Source organism: Conger conger, chromosome 1 (genome assembly GCF_963514075.1).
Source record: "Conger conger chromosome 1, fConCon1.1, whole genome shotgun sequence".
Taxonomy (NCBI): Eukaryota; Metazoa; Chordata; class Actinopteri; order Anguilliformes; family Congridae; genus Conger; species Conger conger.
The window spans coordinates 25,316,506-25,334,548 of record NC_083760.1 but is presented as its reverse complement, the minus strand read 5'-3'; the positions used below and the strand labels follow the sequence as shown (position 1 = coordinate 25,334,548).

At 44.1% G+C, this 18,043-nt stretch overlaps 1 protein-coding gene across 2 annotated transcripts in view; it reads right to left on the bottom strand.

Annotated features, from left to right (window-relative positions):
• LOC133130480 (neuronal PAS domain-containing protein 3) overlaps positions 1-18,043 on the bottom strand; it is a 314,893-nt gene that overhangs the window by 245,123 nt on the left and 51,727 nt on the right. For both annotated transcript variants that reach the window (XM_061245099.1, XM_061245107.1), the window contains exon 2: positions 2-100. In XM_061245099.1, the coding sequence (XP_061101083.1) occupies positions 2-100 (99 nt within the window). The remainder of the gene's footprint in view (position 1; positions 101-18,043) is intronic.

Here is an 18,043-nt window from a genome sequence, read left to right as displayed (position 1 = left end):
CCATGGTGATGAGGTATGTTGTTGCCCTCCAAGGTGGAGTGTCTTGGGCCTAGAAGCTGAACACGAGCTGGCATTAGCTGGCCTCTCCCAGTAGGGGTCGCTGTGGAGAAATGTGAAAATCTCTTAAAGCCTATAGGAGAGAAGGTTTGCTTCCCCCACTCCCCTCCCCCCTTCCCAGAGAGAATTTGAACATACAGTGATAATCAAAGTCAAATAAACGCCTTTTTTTTTTTGTAATGCTTGGTCTGCTTTGTGTGCCTCTTCCAGGGTTGTAATGAATGTGAGTAAATGACTTTACAGAGTTAGGCAGCGAGGCCATTATCGGCAAATGTAGCTTTTATCCTTACCGCGCGCTTGCCTGCTCAGTGTGTTCGCGTGCATACGCTTCGACAGCGGCGAAAAAGCACGTAGGCTGACTCGGGAGGCTAACTTTAAAAGATTTTGTCAGATGGAATCTTATAAGACTATCCACTGACTGGTCCAACAAAAATGTAAGATATTCCTGGGTGTCACATTCCCTCAGGATCCTGTTGCAAAGCACAGGGATGGCAAGAAAGCTATATATATTACATTGTGAGGCTGAAATTGACTTTAACTCTGCAGTGAATTATTGAAATTTTACTGACCCTCAAAAAGAGACTGTCAGAACTGATACCATATTCAATTTTTCAAATGCAGTGTGTTTCGTATATACACGGGAGCCTGAGCGCAATTGAATCATAAAGCCGAGCAGTAAGTAAAGATACACACACACATACACACAGAGACACCCTCTGCAAAAAAAACCCCTGAAATCCAGAAAAGCAGAGCGGTGCAAAAAATCACATTTAACACTGTGACACTGCCAAGTATAAATGTCAACACACATTACATTTCTCATGCAAATGCAGACATTGCATTAGCAACTTGGCACTTCCACCATGCACAAACTTGGGTGATATACAAAACATTTACAGCTTGTATTTCTTCTAAAACTATGCAACGCTAACAGCTGTAGTGCACTAAGTGTATCAACATGGAGATCTGTTCAGTGTGCTATTAGGGATTACAGTTTGACGTTGAAATTGCACTTTAGTGGAGATCATTCTGACATGTTTAAAGAGCTGTGTCCTGGTTAGATTTTTCAAAAATGAAATGAATACACAGATTGCCAAAATGTAATAAGTGGTTTTTAAAACAACTAAAGAATTTAGAAAGAGAAGAGCCTCAAAGTTGTCCATCTTGGCATTACTGTACATAATTGTGTATCTACACTTGGATGACAAAGCATATTTCATGTCTCATGCGAAATAATGAATGAGTCTATCGTTCACTAGGTGCGATGTTCAGAGTAGGACAGAGCTGTTCACAGCTCCACCTACTCCAGAGATATGTACCTGGACAACAAAAGCCCTTGTATTAGTCGAGGGCCCGTTCATTTTTCCTATTAAACAGGAGAAACCTTTAGCGCAATGATCGCATGCTGAAAGTGGATGTATTTATGTGCCCGAGAAATGATATCATTCTGGAGGAGAGCATCGCCGTACGCCGCTATCTCCCTAAGATTGATGCCTCGCAATTTACAAACTTCTGCAAGCCACATGTCATGTACCGGAATTTATTCCCTGCAGGTATGGGTAATGTCAGCCATTGCAATTTGCTCCCCAAACCCCCCCGCCCCCCACTCCGTCTCCCCGGACCGTAAAAAGCGGTGTCCGCACACACAAAACCGCGTGTGTATGTTCCAGGGCCTGGCCAGACACAGCCCCAGCCCTGCACATTGGATTTTGTTACAACACAGTAAAGGTAAATTACAGCCAGAACAGGGAGATTTGGCCCATTTATCAAAGCAGACTGTATTACTCACAACACGGGGCATTCTTTTAAATTATACACCTTTTTTCCCACATGTGGGAAAAACTAATCCGGCCGGCCCCCCGCGGACTCTATAAAGTGCTCCGGCGCTGCCTTTAGACAATTTCCCCGGAATCAGCCGTGTGATTGAAAATGTGTCACGGACGCGTCGGGCTCTTCTGGGGCCCCGGCAGCGCACACCTGTGACCCTCTCCTTGTTTTCGGAGCGGGTTTAACTTTCGCCGAGGCCCCGAGTCCCAGCTCGCCCGCTCCGGCTTCAGACGGGTAGTCTCGGCCCCGCCGCGCGACCAAGGCCGCTGGAGGACCGGGGCTTTCGCGCTTTCCGCCCGATCCTCCAGGAGAGGTCGGCCGAGGAAATGGTGCAGGATTTTCGTGAGGCGAATGCTCCCGTTCGCCGGCTCCGATAATGAGGGCATGAGTGGCAGAGGAGGGCTTTGCCGGCATGACAGTGCTTTTGCGGAAATCGGGGGCTTATCCTGTTCAACTGTTCGCTGCCGAATGTGTGTGCGTGGAAAAGGGAATTGGAGGCTTGGGGAATTTGGGAATATGGTTTGAGGGGGTGTGAGTGAGCAGAGTTCTTCCTTTTCAGAGTTCCACAGCAGTTAAGAATCACATATGCTCTTCTTTTGAGAAGTTAGGCTCAAATGAAGGGGTTCAGTCCAAAACTCCTTATGCATAACAAAACAATCAAGCAATGATGGTCTATTGTTTGACATGTCTGTTTTCATTGTTTAAGGCAAAGCGCTTTGTACAAGCTCCTTCTGTTTGTTTTTTTTTTACTTTCCCTGTACATTTTTTCTGCCTAAGTTTACTGTAAGTTCATGTTTGTTGCTTTTATTCTTTTCCTAGGGCAAAAAATAAAATAAAAACGTAATGGTGGTTGTAACAGACAAAAAGGGGTCCAAATCCTCCTGTCATACTGTAAATATAAGCAGAAAGAAAATCGCTATGCTGTATGTCTTGGCTATGACAATTGGTTTGACTGAGGGATTGCTGGGAGCTATCTGTGGAACATTTAGGCTGAAAGTGTGGAAGGTATTCAATGAGGTCGCCCCGCGATTAAAAGACGTGAGCAGGTGATTCATAGCCTTAAGTGGCTGATTAATCAAAGGGGTCTGGACTGTGTGGGAGCCTCTAACAGCCAAACCACATCAAACACGTTGGGCTGGAGGCTGACATGTTTATTGGAACTTTACATTGACTCCAGGCCTAATGGGGGGAGGGGGGGGAGAGGGTGTAGGTGGCTGATTTAGAAGTGTTTTTATTGATGTCAGCTGGAGGACCAAGGTGAGTGACATTTACAGGTAAATTCTCGACACGCTGAGTCCATTCCCATAATGCACTCCTGCCACTGTCCTCCACGGTAGAAGGGAGTCGTGTTCCATTGCGTCGAAATGCTGACAAGGCAAGGCATTTTAAAGCAATAAGTAAAAATCATGGCTTCAAGTGCTGGTCTGAATGCGACACCACAGAATGCAGCTCATGAAGGTGCCTTCATTTGGACTAATTTGGTTCAGATCTATCCTTTGACAGGTAGGATATCCCTTAAATCTTTGCAACCACCTCAAAAACCTTATTTTCTTTAAAACAATGGTAGCTTGTATCACTACCATGATCGGGCAACAGCATTGGGAAGTGGTCTGCAAATATAGTGAATCTACTATGTGATCCAGTAAAGTATAAAAAATTGTATATGTTAGTTGCAGTCTACATTTTAGTAATAGGTTAGAACGGGGGTGTCCTATGACACCAAATTCAACTAATCAGGGTCTCCAAACCTTGATAAGTAGAATCAGGTTTCTTGGTTGGGATGAACCTGCACACACACTGTGCCTTCTCCGAGAAGATACTTCCAGGTTAGATATTTCTCTAGGCATAGTGCTTTCCATAAGATAGTTCATAAAAATGACTAGCCCACAGTGTTAGCAAGCTAATGTATTTTAGTCAGCTACCTGGGCTCAGTTGGTCAAGAAAAATGCCCATGGAGTAGTGAAATTATTTAGATTATTTAGATTTACACAACAAAGTACCATGCACACTTGCTACAAAGTGCCAGCTAGCAAAAAAAACGATACATTTGTCACACCATAAGCCCTCGATATTGGAAACACCAGCATTCTTGCTCTTTCCACGATGCACCTAGTAACTGAGACGCAACCTTCATGGGCTGTACCATTAGCAAGCGGTGACCTTGATGACTAAGACGGCCTCTGTCTCTCATGACAGCTGGCTACCTGAGCAGCGCAGCAGCCTTCAGAACAGAAAGCGGTTCACATTTTCACACGCTTAAGACTCTTGGTAGATCTCCGTCCTACTCACAGGGCAGAAGTTGCACACATGGGGTTAACCTTTCGCATGAGACGAGAAATTTTCCCCGGGGGAGCCCAGACTATGTGACAGGGTAAGAAACATGGACGTTTATGGATGGAATTTTTCAAACGCTCTTGAATGATTAGAAGTTAATGACCTTATCACTTTCCTTTTAAGGCCTTAATGGTATCCATTAACATATTGGGGTAAAAAAAAAATGAGGTCGTTATTAGCTGAAGCGTATCTCTGCAATGGTTCTGAAAAACAGGGCTAAGACACGAGGAGAGAGATGACATATGGACTTTGTAAGACAACGGAGACTGAAGCAGTATTCTGCACATAAATGACCTGTTTTTGTGTCTGGCTATGAAAAACCTGAAAAAATATATCATGCATTGATATATGAAGTATGTGTGTGCATGTGCATGTATCTGAGTTTGTATGTACATAGAGACTTTGACACTTTCCACACCAAACTTTAATACACAAATAGACACAAGACAACATTTACACAAAGCAACATGTTCATAAACAATGTAGTTGTAAATGTAGTAGGAGTACAGTAAATCGAATTTTGAACATTTTAACTAACAAAACGCATTCTTCTTTCAGAAAATTGCAACCCTGTACAGGGATGCATGGTAAGTTCGAACTCGCCTGGTCCAGGTATTTTCAACCGGTAATTCCAAGGGGGAGTCCAGGGGGGTGTTGGCAGGAGAATTGGGCTATTCAGCAGTGTTGTTGAACATGGTGGTGCCCCCTAGAGTACACTGCAGGGGTGACTGGTTCTGGGAGTTTATTTTTCACTCTTGTTTCCTTGACTACCTAAAAAGCCAGCACCCTCTCCAAAACAGGAGCCAGGAGCGGGCAGTCTATCATTTTCCACCATATTGTGGCCCGGTGTACGGATTCTGTCTGAATGAGAACCTCTGCTCTGCATTTGTCACCCGCTTGAATTAACAACAAAATGGAGCCTGCTGGCTATTCAACGGGTTCACCCCTACCCAGACTCCCAATCACATGCAGCTACACCTGACCACATGACCACACACACACACACACACACACACACAATACACACATTTCCCCGATGGCATCTCAATTTCTCCTCTCTGCATAAAACCCCCACCCGCCCCTCCTCACCGCCACCTTCTTCATGAAAGGCCTCTGACACGGGGCGGCCAGTCACTCGTTGAACCTTTATCTCTGTTCTCTGTCCGCCGCATCTTTCCCCGCCGCCGAACAAGACACCCGATCTGCCAAAGGCGAGCGGCGCACCTTGGGCTGCCGCGAATGTTAATGACGCTTGACACGGCATCATGGCGTGTAATGAGAGCCTGGGAGCCCGGGCGCCCGGCGGGTTTCAAGCGACGCCGCATTCATGAGTTCTTCAGATCGATACGAGGTTATCTGCCGTCGGGAGGGGGCGGTGCCAGCTACTCCCGCCCCGGCTGTCATCAAAGCCCGGCGACGGACGCTAACTGGCACAAAGGAAACGCGGACGATTTCGACGAGAGCCTTAAGGACGGCCTCCGTGGAGGTCAAATGGCGGTGTGATGCTCCCGCGGACAAAAAAGAAAAAGGTCACAAACATGCGTTTTGGTATGCTGGGCGGCTCTGTTACGGCCGCGCTCGAGGTCGAGCTTTTGTTGTCTGGCGAGAGGAAATAGTTTTGGGGCTTTTGATATCATTCTAAAACATTTGCGGTCACGTCTCGGCTTGCAGGAAATGATACGCATCGCGAGTGTGTCTCGATGCCCAAATCAAAAGCGAATGGCAGGTGGGTAAAAGCAAGCATGGATAGTTTTTATGGTATGGGACTGGCTGTTGCATGGTTTTATTGTATGGGACATGCAAGGCCACTGTAAGAATTTTTTTTTAACTTTAATACCAAACATTTAATCATATTTGTTATGATATATTTGATATAGTGTCAAATTACCACTGTAGGCTGCAATATCACATTCATCCATGCAGGATTTGATTCTCTCTCACCACGGGAGACCTCTCCATCTGTAATTACATGCCAGACGGTGAGGAAACCATATTATTTGACTGGCGAATATGGAACTTTTTCCTCTTTTCCAGTAGATACTTTTTCCTCCGTTCCTATTTTCCAGTAGATACCGCAGAGGAGGGCAATGTTTATATTCACCTATGTTCCCTGCTAAGATAATGAATTATTAAGCAGAGTTTGTTGTTCCACAGTACATCGGCCCACACACAAAGATGCGCCAAGGTGTCACTAGGTCTGTTCCCAATCAAAACACAGCCACTCGTACAGTAAAAACAAAAACAAGAAGCTTTTTCGTGATGAAAGATTGCAGAAACTCCTACGCACAAATGTATTCCCATTGTTTTCAGTATTTTTGTGATAAATTGTGATAAACAATAAAAAATTAACATTGACCTCTCGCACAATGCTCAGATGCATTAAGTCATTTTACACCAGTGCCTGCATGAGATTTAAATTCTAAAAGAAACGAAATGGAGAAAACACGTAAAAGGTCACAACATATTGTCTAAATGCTAGCTGACCAAAGAGGGACACCAGGACAAGGGTAGCGTGTGTTTGAAGCCGGTTTCCGCCAACGGAATTGACTTGCTGCCTCTGCTGTCTCGCTGCTGTAAGAATGCCCAAGTCAGGACTTCTACTCTCATTCCAACATTACAGTAATAGGCCACGCTGAAATACTGCTGAAGTCTACATTATCCTGATTTCGTTGAATTCTTCTGACTGGCCCAGGTCGGACTAACGTGCAGACGGGATTTGTGCAAAGGTTTCCCACAGCAACGTCTTTAGAGGGGGAACACTGCCTTACACAATCAGTCAGCGGAGGCTTACCACACTACATACTGTACATCTCAGGGAACAAAGCCCAGCAAACTGACTGTCTCCAAACAGTGCATGGGCAGTTTGTGTCTACAGTAGATGGTAGCAGGTAAAGCTGAGTTTAACTGTAGCACTAGTACTGATGGTTGAACTGTGTTTATTCATAAGCTTCAAGATGAAGATGTTGTCATCACAGGCCCACCATTTCACCTTGTCGTGTCGGCTTTAAGGAAATTAAGAATAGGTGTCCGTAAGTTTCAAATTGTGCCCCGCTTGTAAGCACAATTAGCAAATGCATAAAATATCATAAGTACAAGGACCTAAGGCGCAATTTGACTTCATTTATTTTGGCCTAGTAAATGAAGAGGGGTTTCTCCATCTACAATGAGTATGCATTATTAACCTTTTTGTAGTACTTTCAAATACACACTTGTGAGCACCTGGTTGGCAGTGGATGCACAGTAGCCCACAGGAACAAAATGTGATTATGCAACATTAATGCCTTTTCCCTCCCGTGAGGAAAAAGAACAACAGCCTGTAGTTCGGTTGCAACAGAAATATGTACCTGAGACTACTACTGCAGTACAATTAAATTATACACCACGGTTTATTCAGTAACAAATGTTTAAAAAAACAGTTGTACACAACAAAACTACAAACTGACCATATAGTACACGTCAGCTAAAGCAAATAACATGACAGCGTGTGCAACTCAAAGTCAAATTTCTAAATACTGATACCGTGTGTCACTGTGTTATGGTTTGAGTCATAATAACTCTGCTGTGACCATTATCTCTTCATGTTAATAATACCCAAAGCCTCTGGTATAAAGCAAACACCGCCTGAAATAGCAACGGAGAGTGCCACCGTTTTCATTGTGGAGCCTAGCTAAATCAGATCCCCCATTCATTTTCAGTTTAAGAGTAATAGGAAATGGTGTTTTTAACTACATAAATGAGCTCCATTTGAAGGCTTTGTTGGAGAAGTGATAATTCTTTAGTTTTAATGCATAAATTTAAATTGAGTCTCTGTTCTGCTAAGGAAGGGGGATAAGAAAAGATAAATTATTTTTCCTTTTCTTAAAGAAAAAGATATTTTGCACTCAGAAATTACTATATTCTGTTCTTCTAATTCACAGTTGTCTCACCTATGGTCACGGTGACCTTCAGCATGCCTTAATCACACTATTTACTTCAGTTGAATGAAAGTCTTAATTTGAATTGGAGTAATTCAGAACAATCATTTGAAAGGAAAGTCTGGAGATGTGAAGTGATAACATTCCATTCGGTCTCAGTCAAGGAGAGTCAACTTCAAAACGGTCGATAGGCCAAACTTTTTTTTGGACAAGCATAGCCATTTGAATCCTGCAATTACGCTAGCAATAGGTTTTCTCACACATCTTGTCAATCAAGGACCGAACCCCCCCCCCCCAACCCCTCCTCCCCCTAATTTAGAAATAGTTTCCCCATTAATATCACACGCTTTGAAATATGGCGACCGTCCCGGGGTGCTACGCTACGAGGAACGGACGCTGTAAGACCCAGATGAACGCTAACGACGGGGCGGTCGGAGCGGCAAGGCGGCCCGAAGTGTCCCCGAATCGGAGTCAGGCTCCATTACTAGCCTGCTTCCGGGGAGTTCAGGTCAACGATAGCACTGTTCAATTAGGCTGGAGGCTGCTTGTTTGTGCCCAGTGCTACTTTCCTCTCAGATTCTCCATTATGTGTACAATATCCCCTGTCATATTTGATTTGCGGCGCGATGCGCCGGGCGTAAGGGAGTCCGAGGGGCTCGTCAGTCATGGCCGAAGGGGGGTGGTGTGGGGGAAGGGGGAGGACGGATCCAGGCCCTGTGCTGCCTTTCATCTGGGAAAAATCGCTTTGAGAGGGGCGCCCGTTATAATTATTATTGTGTGTTGTGGTTTGCGAGGCCTCTGCATCTTATTAATAAAACCTAAAGAACAACAATTACAGCCCATTACTTTAGAAAAGCGCAGAAAGTAATTGATACACTGGAATCCTGCCAAATGGCTTCCGTTCCAATTAGAGCATTATCTTCAGTGTCTTCGCTGGAATATTTGAGGGCAAACACCTCACGTCATTTGCATGAAGTGTCATTTTGCCATGGACAATTAAAAACACAAAATAAAAAATTCGCCGCTAGATAAGAGCCAGTTGTCGCTTTCGGAAAAGAAAACCGGAGACGCCTTAACATGTATATTATGCATGTATTTATGCATTAATGCATTTATGTATGTCTATCCAGGAGGAGGATTTCTTTCCCTTCACCTGAAACATCTAGGATGAACCAGTCGTATCTATTTATATGTATACATACATATGATTTTTTTTCTCTTATCAAATTCAAAAATCGTATTTCTGTGATGGTCATGGTGTTTGCCGGGTGGGGAGGGACATTCTGCTTCAGACAGTGTAAATAACAAATAAGACCACCTGCTGCTCTGGCTTTACCTCACTTTTTCCATATTGTAAATGGAGACGCTGGCTTGTCAGTGAGTTCGTCCGCGTACATAGTGGGGGGGGACACAACCGAATCACAGGATAACTGTAGACCAGGGCGTCCATTTCAGGGTTTCTTCAGCCCACACGAAGAGAACTGTGATGAGGACCAATAATGGTTAGCTCTGTTTGGTGGAATTTCTTAGTCTGCCCAGTCAGGAGGACAGGATGACTGTAAACTCGGGTGTCCAATCAAGTGAGGCATACATCAGAGGAGAACAGTGACATAGACCAATCACGGTTAGTCCTGTTTTTACGAACATCTCAACGCGCCCAGTCAGCAATGGCGCCGCAAAGCTCGGGGGATCAGAGTTATTTGTCTCCTCTCTTTCTTCTCTTCTCTCCGTCGAGGAGACTTTGATCACGAGGCCTGCTGACAATGTAAAGTGAAGTGGAGGAGTTTCTACGGTGTAAATGTCTAATGATGTCTTCAATTACAGCTCCCAATTCCTGACATTTGAACCCCAAAGCAGGGAGATCGCCTATCTCGTGACGGCACACGGTGATAATGCGCAAATCCCTACGGTGTGTCCCGGTTACGGTATGAAAACATATGAAAAGGGATCTAGATTCGAAAAGACTGCAGTGAAAAATCTGTTAAACGGGGGGGGGGGATATTACATCAGCGCAATAATTCCTTGACAGGATGACAGGAATGGGGATTCACCAGGGAAGCTGCTTTGGAGTATAAGCGCATTTGCGATTGTTAATAACAATAACGGTTAATAAAACGCCATATCATACTGGTTTAGCCTGCGAGTACAAAAAAAAAGCTGATTTCAAAGCTAAGCTTTAGTGTGGGTATTACACAGCAAACATCACTTTGTTAACCCTCTCTGCGAATGGCAAGATAATACCAGCAATCTGTGTGCGACAAAAGTGCTGACAGCAGGTAATCTAAATTTTACATGTAATTGGAAACTTTCTCATAATACCGGTTCTGGCTCAGCAAAAATACACGTAGCCTAGAGGTCCGGAACAAGCCTCCTTGCTCATTTTGTTGACAACCTTTAATAAAACATGCTAACAAATATTCATCAGAGACGTGCAATTTTCTGGTATTTTGCGTTGCTGGTAGCTCGTTCTAAAAATATCCCGTTAAGAGTTATGTTCATGCTCAGCAACCTAACCTATTTCAGTGGAAAATATACAGCTTAGAAATATGGCTAAGAATGTATGTCAAGTGCTTGAGTTCCATTGAAACCTGGAAGTATTATACTGTACAGGTATATGTGAACAATATAATCAACACTAGCTTTAAATTAATAGGTTATGCAACATATAAACTGCTGGCTTTAAATAGGAAGCAAATCACACCAGTAAAGCATACTGCAAATACTAAAAACTAATAAAATAAATGCCAGTGTGAGAATGGATTTATCACAACGACATCATTAAAACTCTGCAGCCTTTACTTAGCAACATTACCGCTTTGCAAATAAAATAGTGTCCGTTAAAAAATAAAGCTCACATCATGTTTTCAACATCTTCCGTGTTGAAAGGCTGATTTAGAACATGGCATGCCTTAGCATGTGCTAACCGCTGACCTTCATGACAAACTAACAGGCTGCATCATTGGCCCATTTCTCTTTGTCTGAAGCTGACAATTCCCCGTTTGCTTCACACTTAGTTTCCTGGGCTCGGGCTGTGGTTCTCAAACCGCCAGATCTCTGAGCACCGCCCTTTCATCAAGGTTTTGAGTGTCGCCACGGCTGGCAGGGCCAACCAGAACACTGGACGGGGCTCAAGAGCATATTAAAGTCTGGCGACTTGAATCGTACCAGGACAACAGCGCTGTTTGGCCACAATAAATTAATTTATCTGGAGCAGCTGCCAGCACACAGCGACTGCTCCTGTTCCTGGCTTTACTGCGCTGCCCAGGGTTAACTGTCAGACATTGGGGTTTGGCAGCCAGGCTCAAACCTTCTCCACTTCTGCTGTGTAGAGCTGACATGGGCTGGGGGAAGGAGGAGGGTCTGGAAAATGAAAAAGGGGGGGATACGGATATCGCTCCACTATCAACGCGCTATGTGGACATATTGAGGAGTCACTCCGCCAGCCCCATGACAGCCAGGCCCAAGAGACTGTCGCAGCCAGAGACGATGCCCACGACACAACAACCAGACAACCTATGACAGAGGTGGACAGACAAAACCCCGCCCCAACAAGAGTATGACGGAAATATAGCCCCGCCCTCTACGGCACCAACAACAGAGGGAGGAAATCAGTCCTGCCCCCCATTGCCCCAACAACAGAATGAGGAAAACATGACTCCGCCACTACCGCCCCAAAAACACAGTGAGAAAAACACGACTCCGCCCCCACGCCCCAACATCAGAGTGCGGAAAACATGGCCCCGCCCAAATGGCTCCTATAACAGAGTTGGCCCCGCCCCCAGATTTGGGCGAGGACATGGCTCCACGCTTCCTAATAATACGCATTCAGATTAATCACGCGTTTCATCGATGACTTGCTTGTTCAAAATCTGATTTTCATTTCCGCCAAATGAAATGTGAGAACCCACAAGCGGCCTGCTGATGGACGGCTGGCGGGAGGGAGGGATGAGAGGACGGGGGCAGCTCGACCGCGGTCTGTCCCGCGCAATACATCTTCAGGAGGGCAGAACTTTCCGGAGTGTTTTGCAGTCGGCGTCACAAAACGCTCTTTCTCCCTCTCTCCCTCTCTCTCTCCGAGGCTCTGCTTTCTGTAAGCGCTAATCTGGCTGGCTGGCAAGTCAGGGGAAGGTGCCAGCAGTGTGATGAATCCCCCGCGATGGATCAAGAGAGCGCGAATCCCGCTGCAGGGCCCAAATTCACCCAAACAATCTCCCCCGGCAGCGGGGAGCGCTAACCGCAGACGGCGGGTTTGAGCCTGTTCAGAAACCCGGGGAAAGCAGGTGCCGTCATCCCTGTCATTCCCAAATTAAACCGTTTCCGAAAAAAGAGGATGACAGGAGACGGGTTCATGGAAGGCTTCCCGAAGCGTCAATGTAAATTTGTCGCCGGGAACAGAAAATGGCTGCGGTCGCTGTTCCCGTTGAGAAAGCAAAATCGCATGTGAAGTATGAAATGCAGACACTGCAGGGAGGAGTGGGCGAGACGGTGTAGCAGAGCTGCAAAACCCCCTTTGTTCAACGGTGCTTCTCTCTCTGCAAAAAAGGAAGAGATTTAGTTCTGCCCCACTTATTGATGTGGCTTTTTCGCAGCTCCGGCCCTGGCTTTCTACACTGGGAAAAGTGTTGAGACGTCCAAAGCCAGTAGGCATTCAGAGACCAAGCCAGGAAACGCATGCGAGCTGGCAATTAAACCGTCAGCAGGAACCCAGGGTCCCCCTTTGCAAGCTGGCATCTTCTCAGTTCATCTTCACGGCTGCAGCCAGTGAGGGTGTTGCCACATGAGCAGGGCCTACAGAGCCTTTCTTCTAATCTGTTCTATGCAAGGACCGGGGATGTGTCTGCACATCGAAATCAGGAATTAACCAAAACAGGACTTCAACTCGAGAGAGCCAATCGAGCGCGAGAACAGAACGGGCAGGACTTCACGAACCAATTGCGTAGATCTCCTAGCACGACAAGGGGTGCCTTTCAGTTGAATGGGAAAAATAAATCTTAGGTATCTTATAAGCCTAAACAGCTGAAACAGAAACAGGAGTGGGCCGTGGATGATGTGAAGAAGTGCTCTGCCTGAAGAATAGGCAAGCTGAGACATGCTGTGCGCTTTGACTGCACTGAGATAGCCAAAGCTATTTGTCTTTTGGTCTGTCTTTAGGTGGAGTTTTACACCGTTTATCCTTTTTAAAATGCTTTTCCCAGCCATTTTTTCTCTGCATTTGGAAGGTGCAATTGTGTTGCCACAACCTCTGCTATCAATTCCTCCTCTGAAACATGTGATGTTGGCCATTTTGACGTCAGCCATTGCCGTCAATGGAGGACACTTCATGTACAGCTTCACATGAGCATATTGCAGGAGCCCAAATGACCAGTGTGGCTCACTGATGAGCGATGCGGGTAAACTGTGAGGATGTATACTAGACGGTATGTGTGTCAACATATCTGCCATAAATACATTTTGAATTGAAACATTTATTCATTTTTGTCCATGTACAATAAAAAAAACTATTTTATCAAAGCCCAAAGCTACCAATCAATGTAAGTAGGTTGAATGAATTGAAATGTGACCACTTCAACCTTTGTGAACACAACACTTGACAAATGCAAACGAATGCTCTGACAGTTAGATTTAAATAAATGACAGGAGCTGGGGCAATGGATCCACATATAATTGTGCAGATCTATATTTGTGAAAAGACCTGAAACATAAATGACTGCCTACAGTAATTAACCAGAGATAAAAAAGGTATTCTTCAGTAGCCATTTGCTTTCTGTTTTTTGCCATCCAACAGAGCACCAGTTAGAAATTACGGGAAGAAAGCTGAAACTTTCAAATAGGAGCAGGATTATACACTTGTAACATAAGAATAACACCTCTAAGCATCAACATCTACAAGATTAATATTAGCTATAACATCCTTCTCAAGCATTCTCAATGTCATTTCATATTTCAAAGCTTTCAAATCCTCTGTGACTCAGAAATAAAACAATTACATCTATGATGTTGTTACAAATAAAATATCCTAAGCGTGACCTTCATTTCAAGTGCTAAATAGCTTTACACAAAACTTAATGAAAAAACTATGAACATAAAAAACGAAGCAATAATGAATTCTGGTCAATGTCATGCACCTCAAACTGTAATACGAACTGAAGCAATTTGAATTTCCTTGCTTTGTTTCATGTCGTTGTTTCATTTTGAAACTTTCTGTGTGTTACACAGCCATATTTTCACACGCAGGTGGAAATGGAAACAGACTGCTAATTCATATTTATGCCTTTGATATAGGCTGTTCTGTCAGCAAGCGAGTCTGGACAACTCAAGGTTTGAGAGGGGTTTTTTTTCCACCAGCCTTCTCCTTGGGCAGGAAAAGAGACGGGGGCTCCGTGAAGTCCAAGTGCGTCTGTAACTGCATCACAGCCCTGTACCATTTACATCCCTATTCAGGAGACTCAACAGCTCACTAAATCACTGAATATTCTATATTCCTACAGGTCTCTGAAGTTGGCCGCCTCTTGCCTTTGCTTACTTGCTGACTGAACCGTTTAACCTCTTTAGAAAGCGTTAGCTTTTCTTTACCTTATTTTTTTTTTTATTCGGCTTTCTTTCTTTCTTTAATTTAGTGAATATTTTTTAATGCGTTTTTAAATAAAGTCAAACTTAATATTCAACCGACGCTTATCGCCGTTTCTTTGCAAAGCAGGCCATAAATATTAATGAGGCCTCGGCGGGACCTGAAAGGGCCGGCTGCGTCTTGGGTTTTTTCTCCGCTAAGAAAGGGGGTTTATCACAAATAAAAACCCCTGTGTAATTTTTCACAGAAATAATTGCCCTGCATGTGGTAAATGGTGTTATTTTCTGGTATTTTAAAGTTTGGCAGGGCTCCCCGCGTAATGACTTACTGACTGGGGCCAATGCTGGCAACCAGACAGAGAAAGCAAGGCCTCCGCGTCACAGGGCTAACCGCAAAACTAACTGTGGCTACCCAGCTGCAAGGCTTTAAAGTAGCAAAACACTGGAAGCTGTTATCCGCCGCACTTACCGACATGGGGTCTCATGTGGCAATTGAGTTAGCATGAGGTGAAAGAGCAGCTATGTTTCACAATGGGAAATTGAGGTTACACGAATCAAAGGGTTTTTTTTTTTTTCTTAAACAACACGTCAAATAACTGGAAACATAAAACACCGACCAGTTCCTCCCATTCCCCCCCCACACTTCCCAAACGCAGTCCCCACCCCAACCCCCCTTCCCCAGTTAGGGTGGTAGCCCACCTCCCCCCTACATCAGAACTCATGAGCCCCAAGCCTGCCACTCCACTGACAGCTTACAAGATTTGTACAACATCCCAGTGGAAACATTCAGCTCTATTACCTTCTTAAAGGGATCTCCACTTGTTTTCATATGGCTCCATTTTTGACGGAAGAAAAACACTTTTAAAAAAAATTCACACGATGCGCCTCAGCATCTAATCACCGAGATGCATTATGTGAATCTATGCCCATAACTCCTTACATGATGCTGTCAACTGTCTAATAAACAGTATTCCACCTCAACCACTCAAAAATTCAGCAACCCACTGGCATAATCAGAGACACTCACATATTTGTGTTGTATGATGAACTATCATACATAACTTTGAATTAGCTAGTGAAAGTGAATTTCACAAAATCAAACTAGAAATAAATAAATCTAAATAAAACACCTTTCTTGAAGTTCCTACATATTTTTGTGAGGTTTTACTGCCCCTGGGAGGGAAAGCATTCTGTTCAACAGACAAACAACCACACACAAACAGTGTTGGACGGGCAACAAATAAAGCTGACAAAATAATAATTTGAGGAAAGAAGAATTATAATTATGCAGTGCACCCACATCCAACACTTAAAAAAAAAAGAATGAAAATAATAATGAAAGCAGCACTGATATTTCAAAGATCCATTCTGACACTTCAGTAGGCTGCTATAGTAACAGTGGACTGGCATTTCTTCAGTGAAGTAAACCTTTTAAGCCTAAAAGCATGAATATAGCATGTTAAGCATACAGTATGTAGTGTCCTCATTCAATTTGAAATCAGTCTCGTATAAATATGCTATAGAGATGTTAGTCCTCAGGTCAATCGTGAGGATTCAGAGTATGTTCTGCGACTCTGAATAGTTAATCAAGTGTTATGCATTCTTCCTGTGATCTCGTTGGCTTCTCGTGTTATCCTGGTTGTTTCAACGGTTCTGTGTAAGAAGGCGCCATAAGAAGCTGTTGTTGATGTGCGGTTGGGTCAGAGAGTGCCAACAAATACAGTCTGAGCATTTTTTAAAAATCCAACGTAAAAATCCAATATAACTATCATAACATCTACATGCTTCAGAATATAACAGACAAATATCATAATAATGCATTACAACAAGTATAATGGGTAGTTGGAGCAGTTGGGCACGGTGGTTACGTAACCAGAATCAGAACCAGAAAACCACAGGCTTTATTCCCACGGAACACCAGGAACCAGTTATCAGGAAGTGAAGTATTTTGCTGAATTGCTTCAGGAAGTATCCAGCTGTATAAACAGGTAGCATAAGAAATGTAAAGTCTGTACGTCAACAGGGAAAAGGGACTCTGCTTAGCAAATAAATACTAATAACTGGCAGGTATTAAGTGTGCGTCCAGCGCAACAGGATGGCATTAGGCCTAAACCTTATTGGCAGGGGCCTGCTCACTTCCTACTGCCAAGCTCTGCTTTCACCACAAACCACTGGAATAAAAGCGGTGCGGTCCTGGTGGAAATTAAAGCATGACAATTAAATTTACTGTTGTCGCTCCCTTTCAGCTACTCATTTTATTGAATTGCCCATTCAGCTTGATCGTTGGAAGCCTCACGCATTGCCACCGTCATCAGTCACGGAATGAACTGCGAGACAAGTTTGAAACCGGGCGATGATTGCGACATCATGTTCGCGCGCCGAGTCTCTCAGCCGGCCTTAATCTGCCTGACCTCTCCGATTTTCATTAGCGATATCAATAAAAGTGTTGTTGTTTTGAAATGAAAAGTCGAAGTGCTCATTGCTCAACGCTGCTTTAATTTCCTGTTTGGTTTGGTGGAACCTGTGAGAAACCGAAGGCTTGATAAGTCCTGCTGCGTTCAACCGTCAGGTGACCGGGGGGGACCATCTTTTCGGGAGACTGTAACAAAGTGATTTTTTTTTTTTTTTCCATCGCTCATTGTGAGATGCCTCGCTCTTCCCTTTTGGCACTTTCAGATTTGTGTGGGGGGGGGAATTGGGGGGGCAGACCTTGTGTCAGAAAGATACATGGGGAGGGAATTGTTTCCTCTTTCGTGCAGCGTTAACAGAAATGTCAAAAGCATTCACACCACACTGCAGAGGAAGTTCTCTCATGGAAGCAAGGGAACGTGGTCAAAACAAACCAAAACACCACAAAACAACAAGGTACTGTTTTAGTGGAAAATGTTCACTTTGAAAGACAATCAGATGCATACAAAGGTTTGTTGTCTTAGAAAAGGGTGTGCTTCCATGAGAAGAGAGGTACTGTAGCATTGTCCAACCAGGCAGGGAGGGCCTCTTCAGCCACAACCACCAAAATCATAACAAAGTAGGCCACCAACCTCAGGCTAAAGCAAGTAGCACAAAGTCACAGTATTTAGAAGTGCAATATTTCTTAATTTACTGCCTGTATAGTTTAAGTGCTCAGCATACCGCAATAGAAAAATCACAGCTAATTTATACTAGGTGAATCATCGTCACACTTAAAATGGCTGTGGTCTGCAGCATATTGTATTTCCTTAGCAGTAATCTATTCACAATCTATTCCATCTTTTTATAAAATACACAAAAGATATCCAAATGTGCTACTCTAAACAGTTCCGCTTGTCCTCAGAGCAGTTTTCTTTTTTCTCCTTCATAAAGCA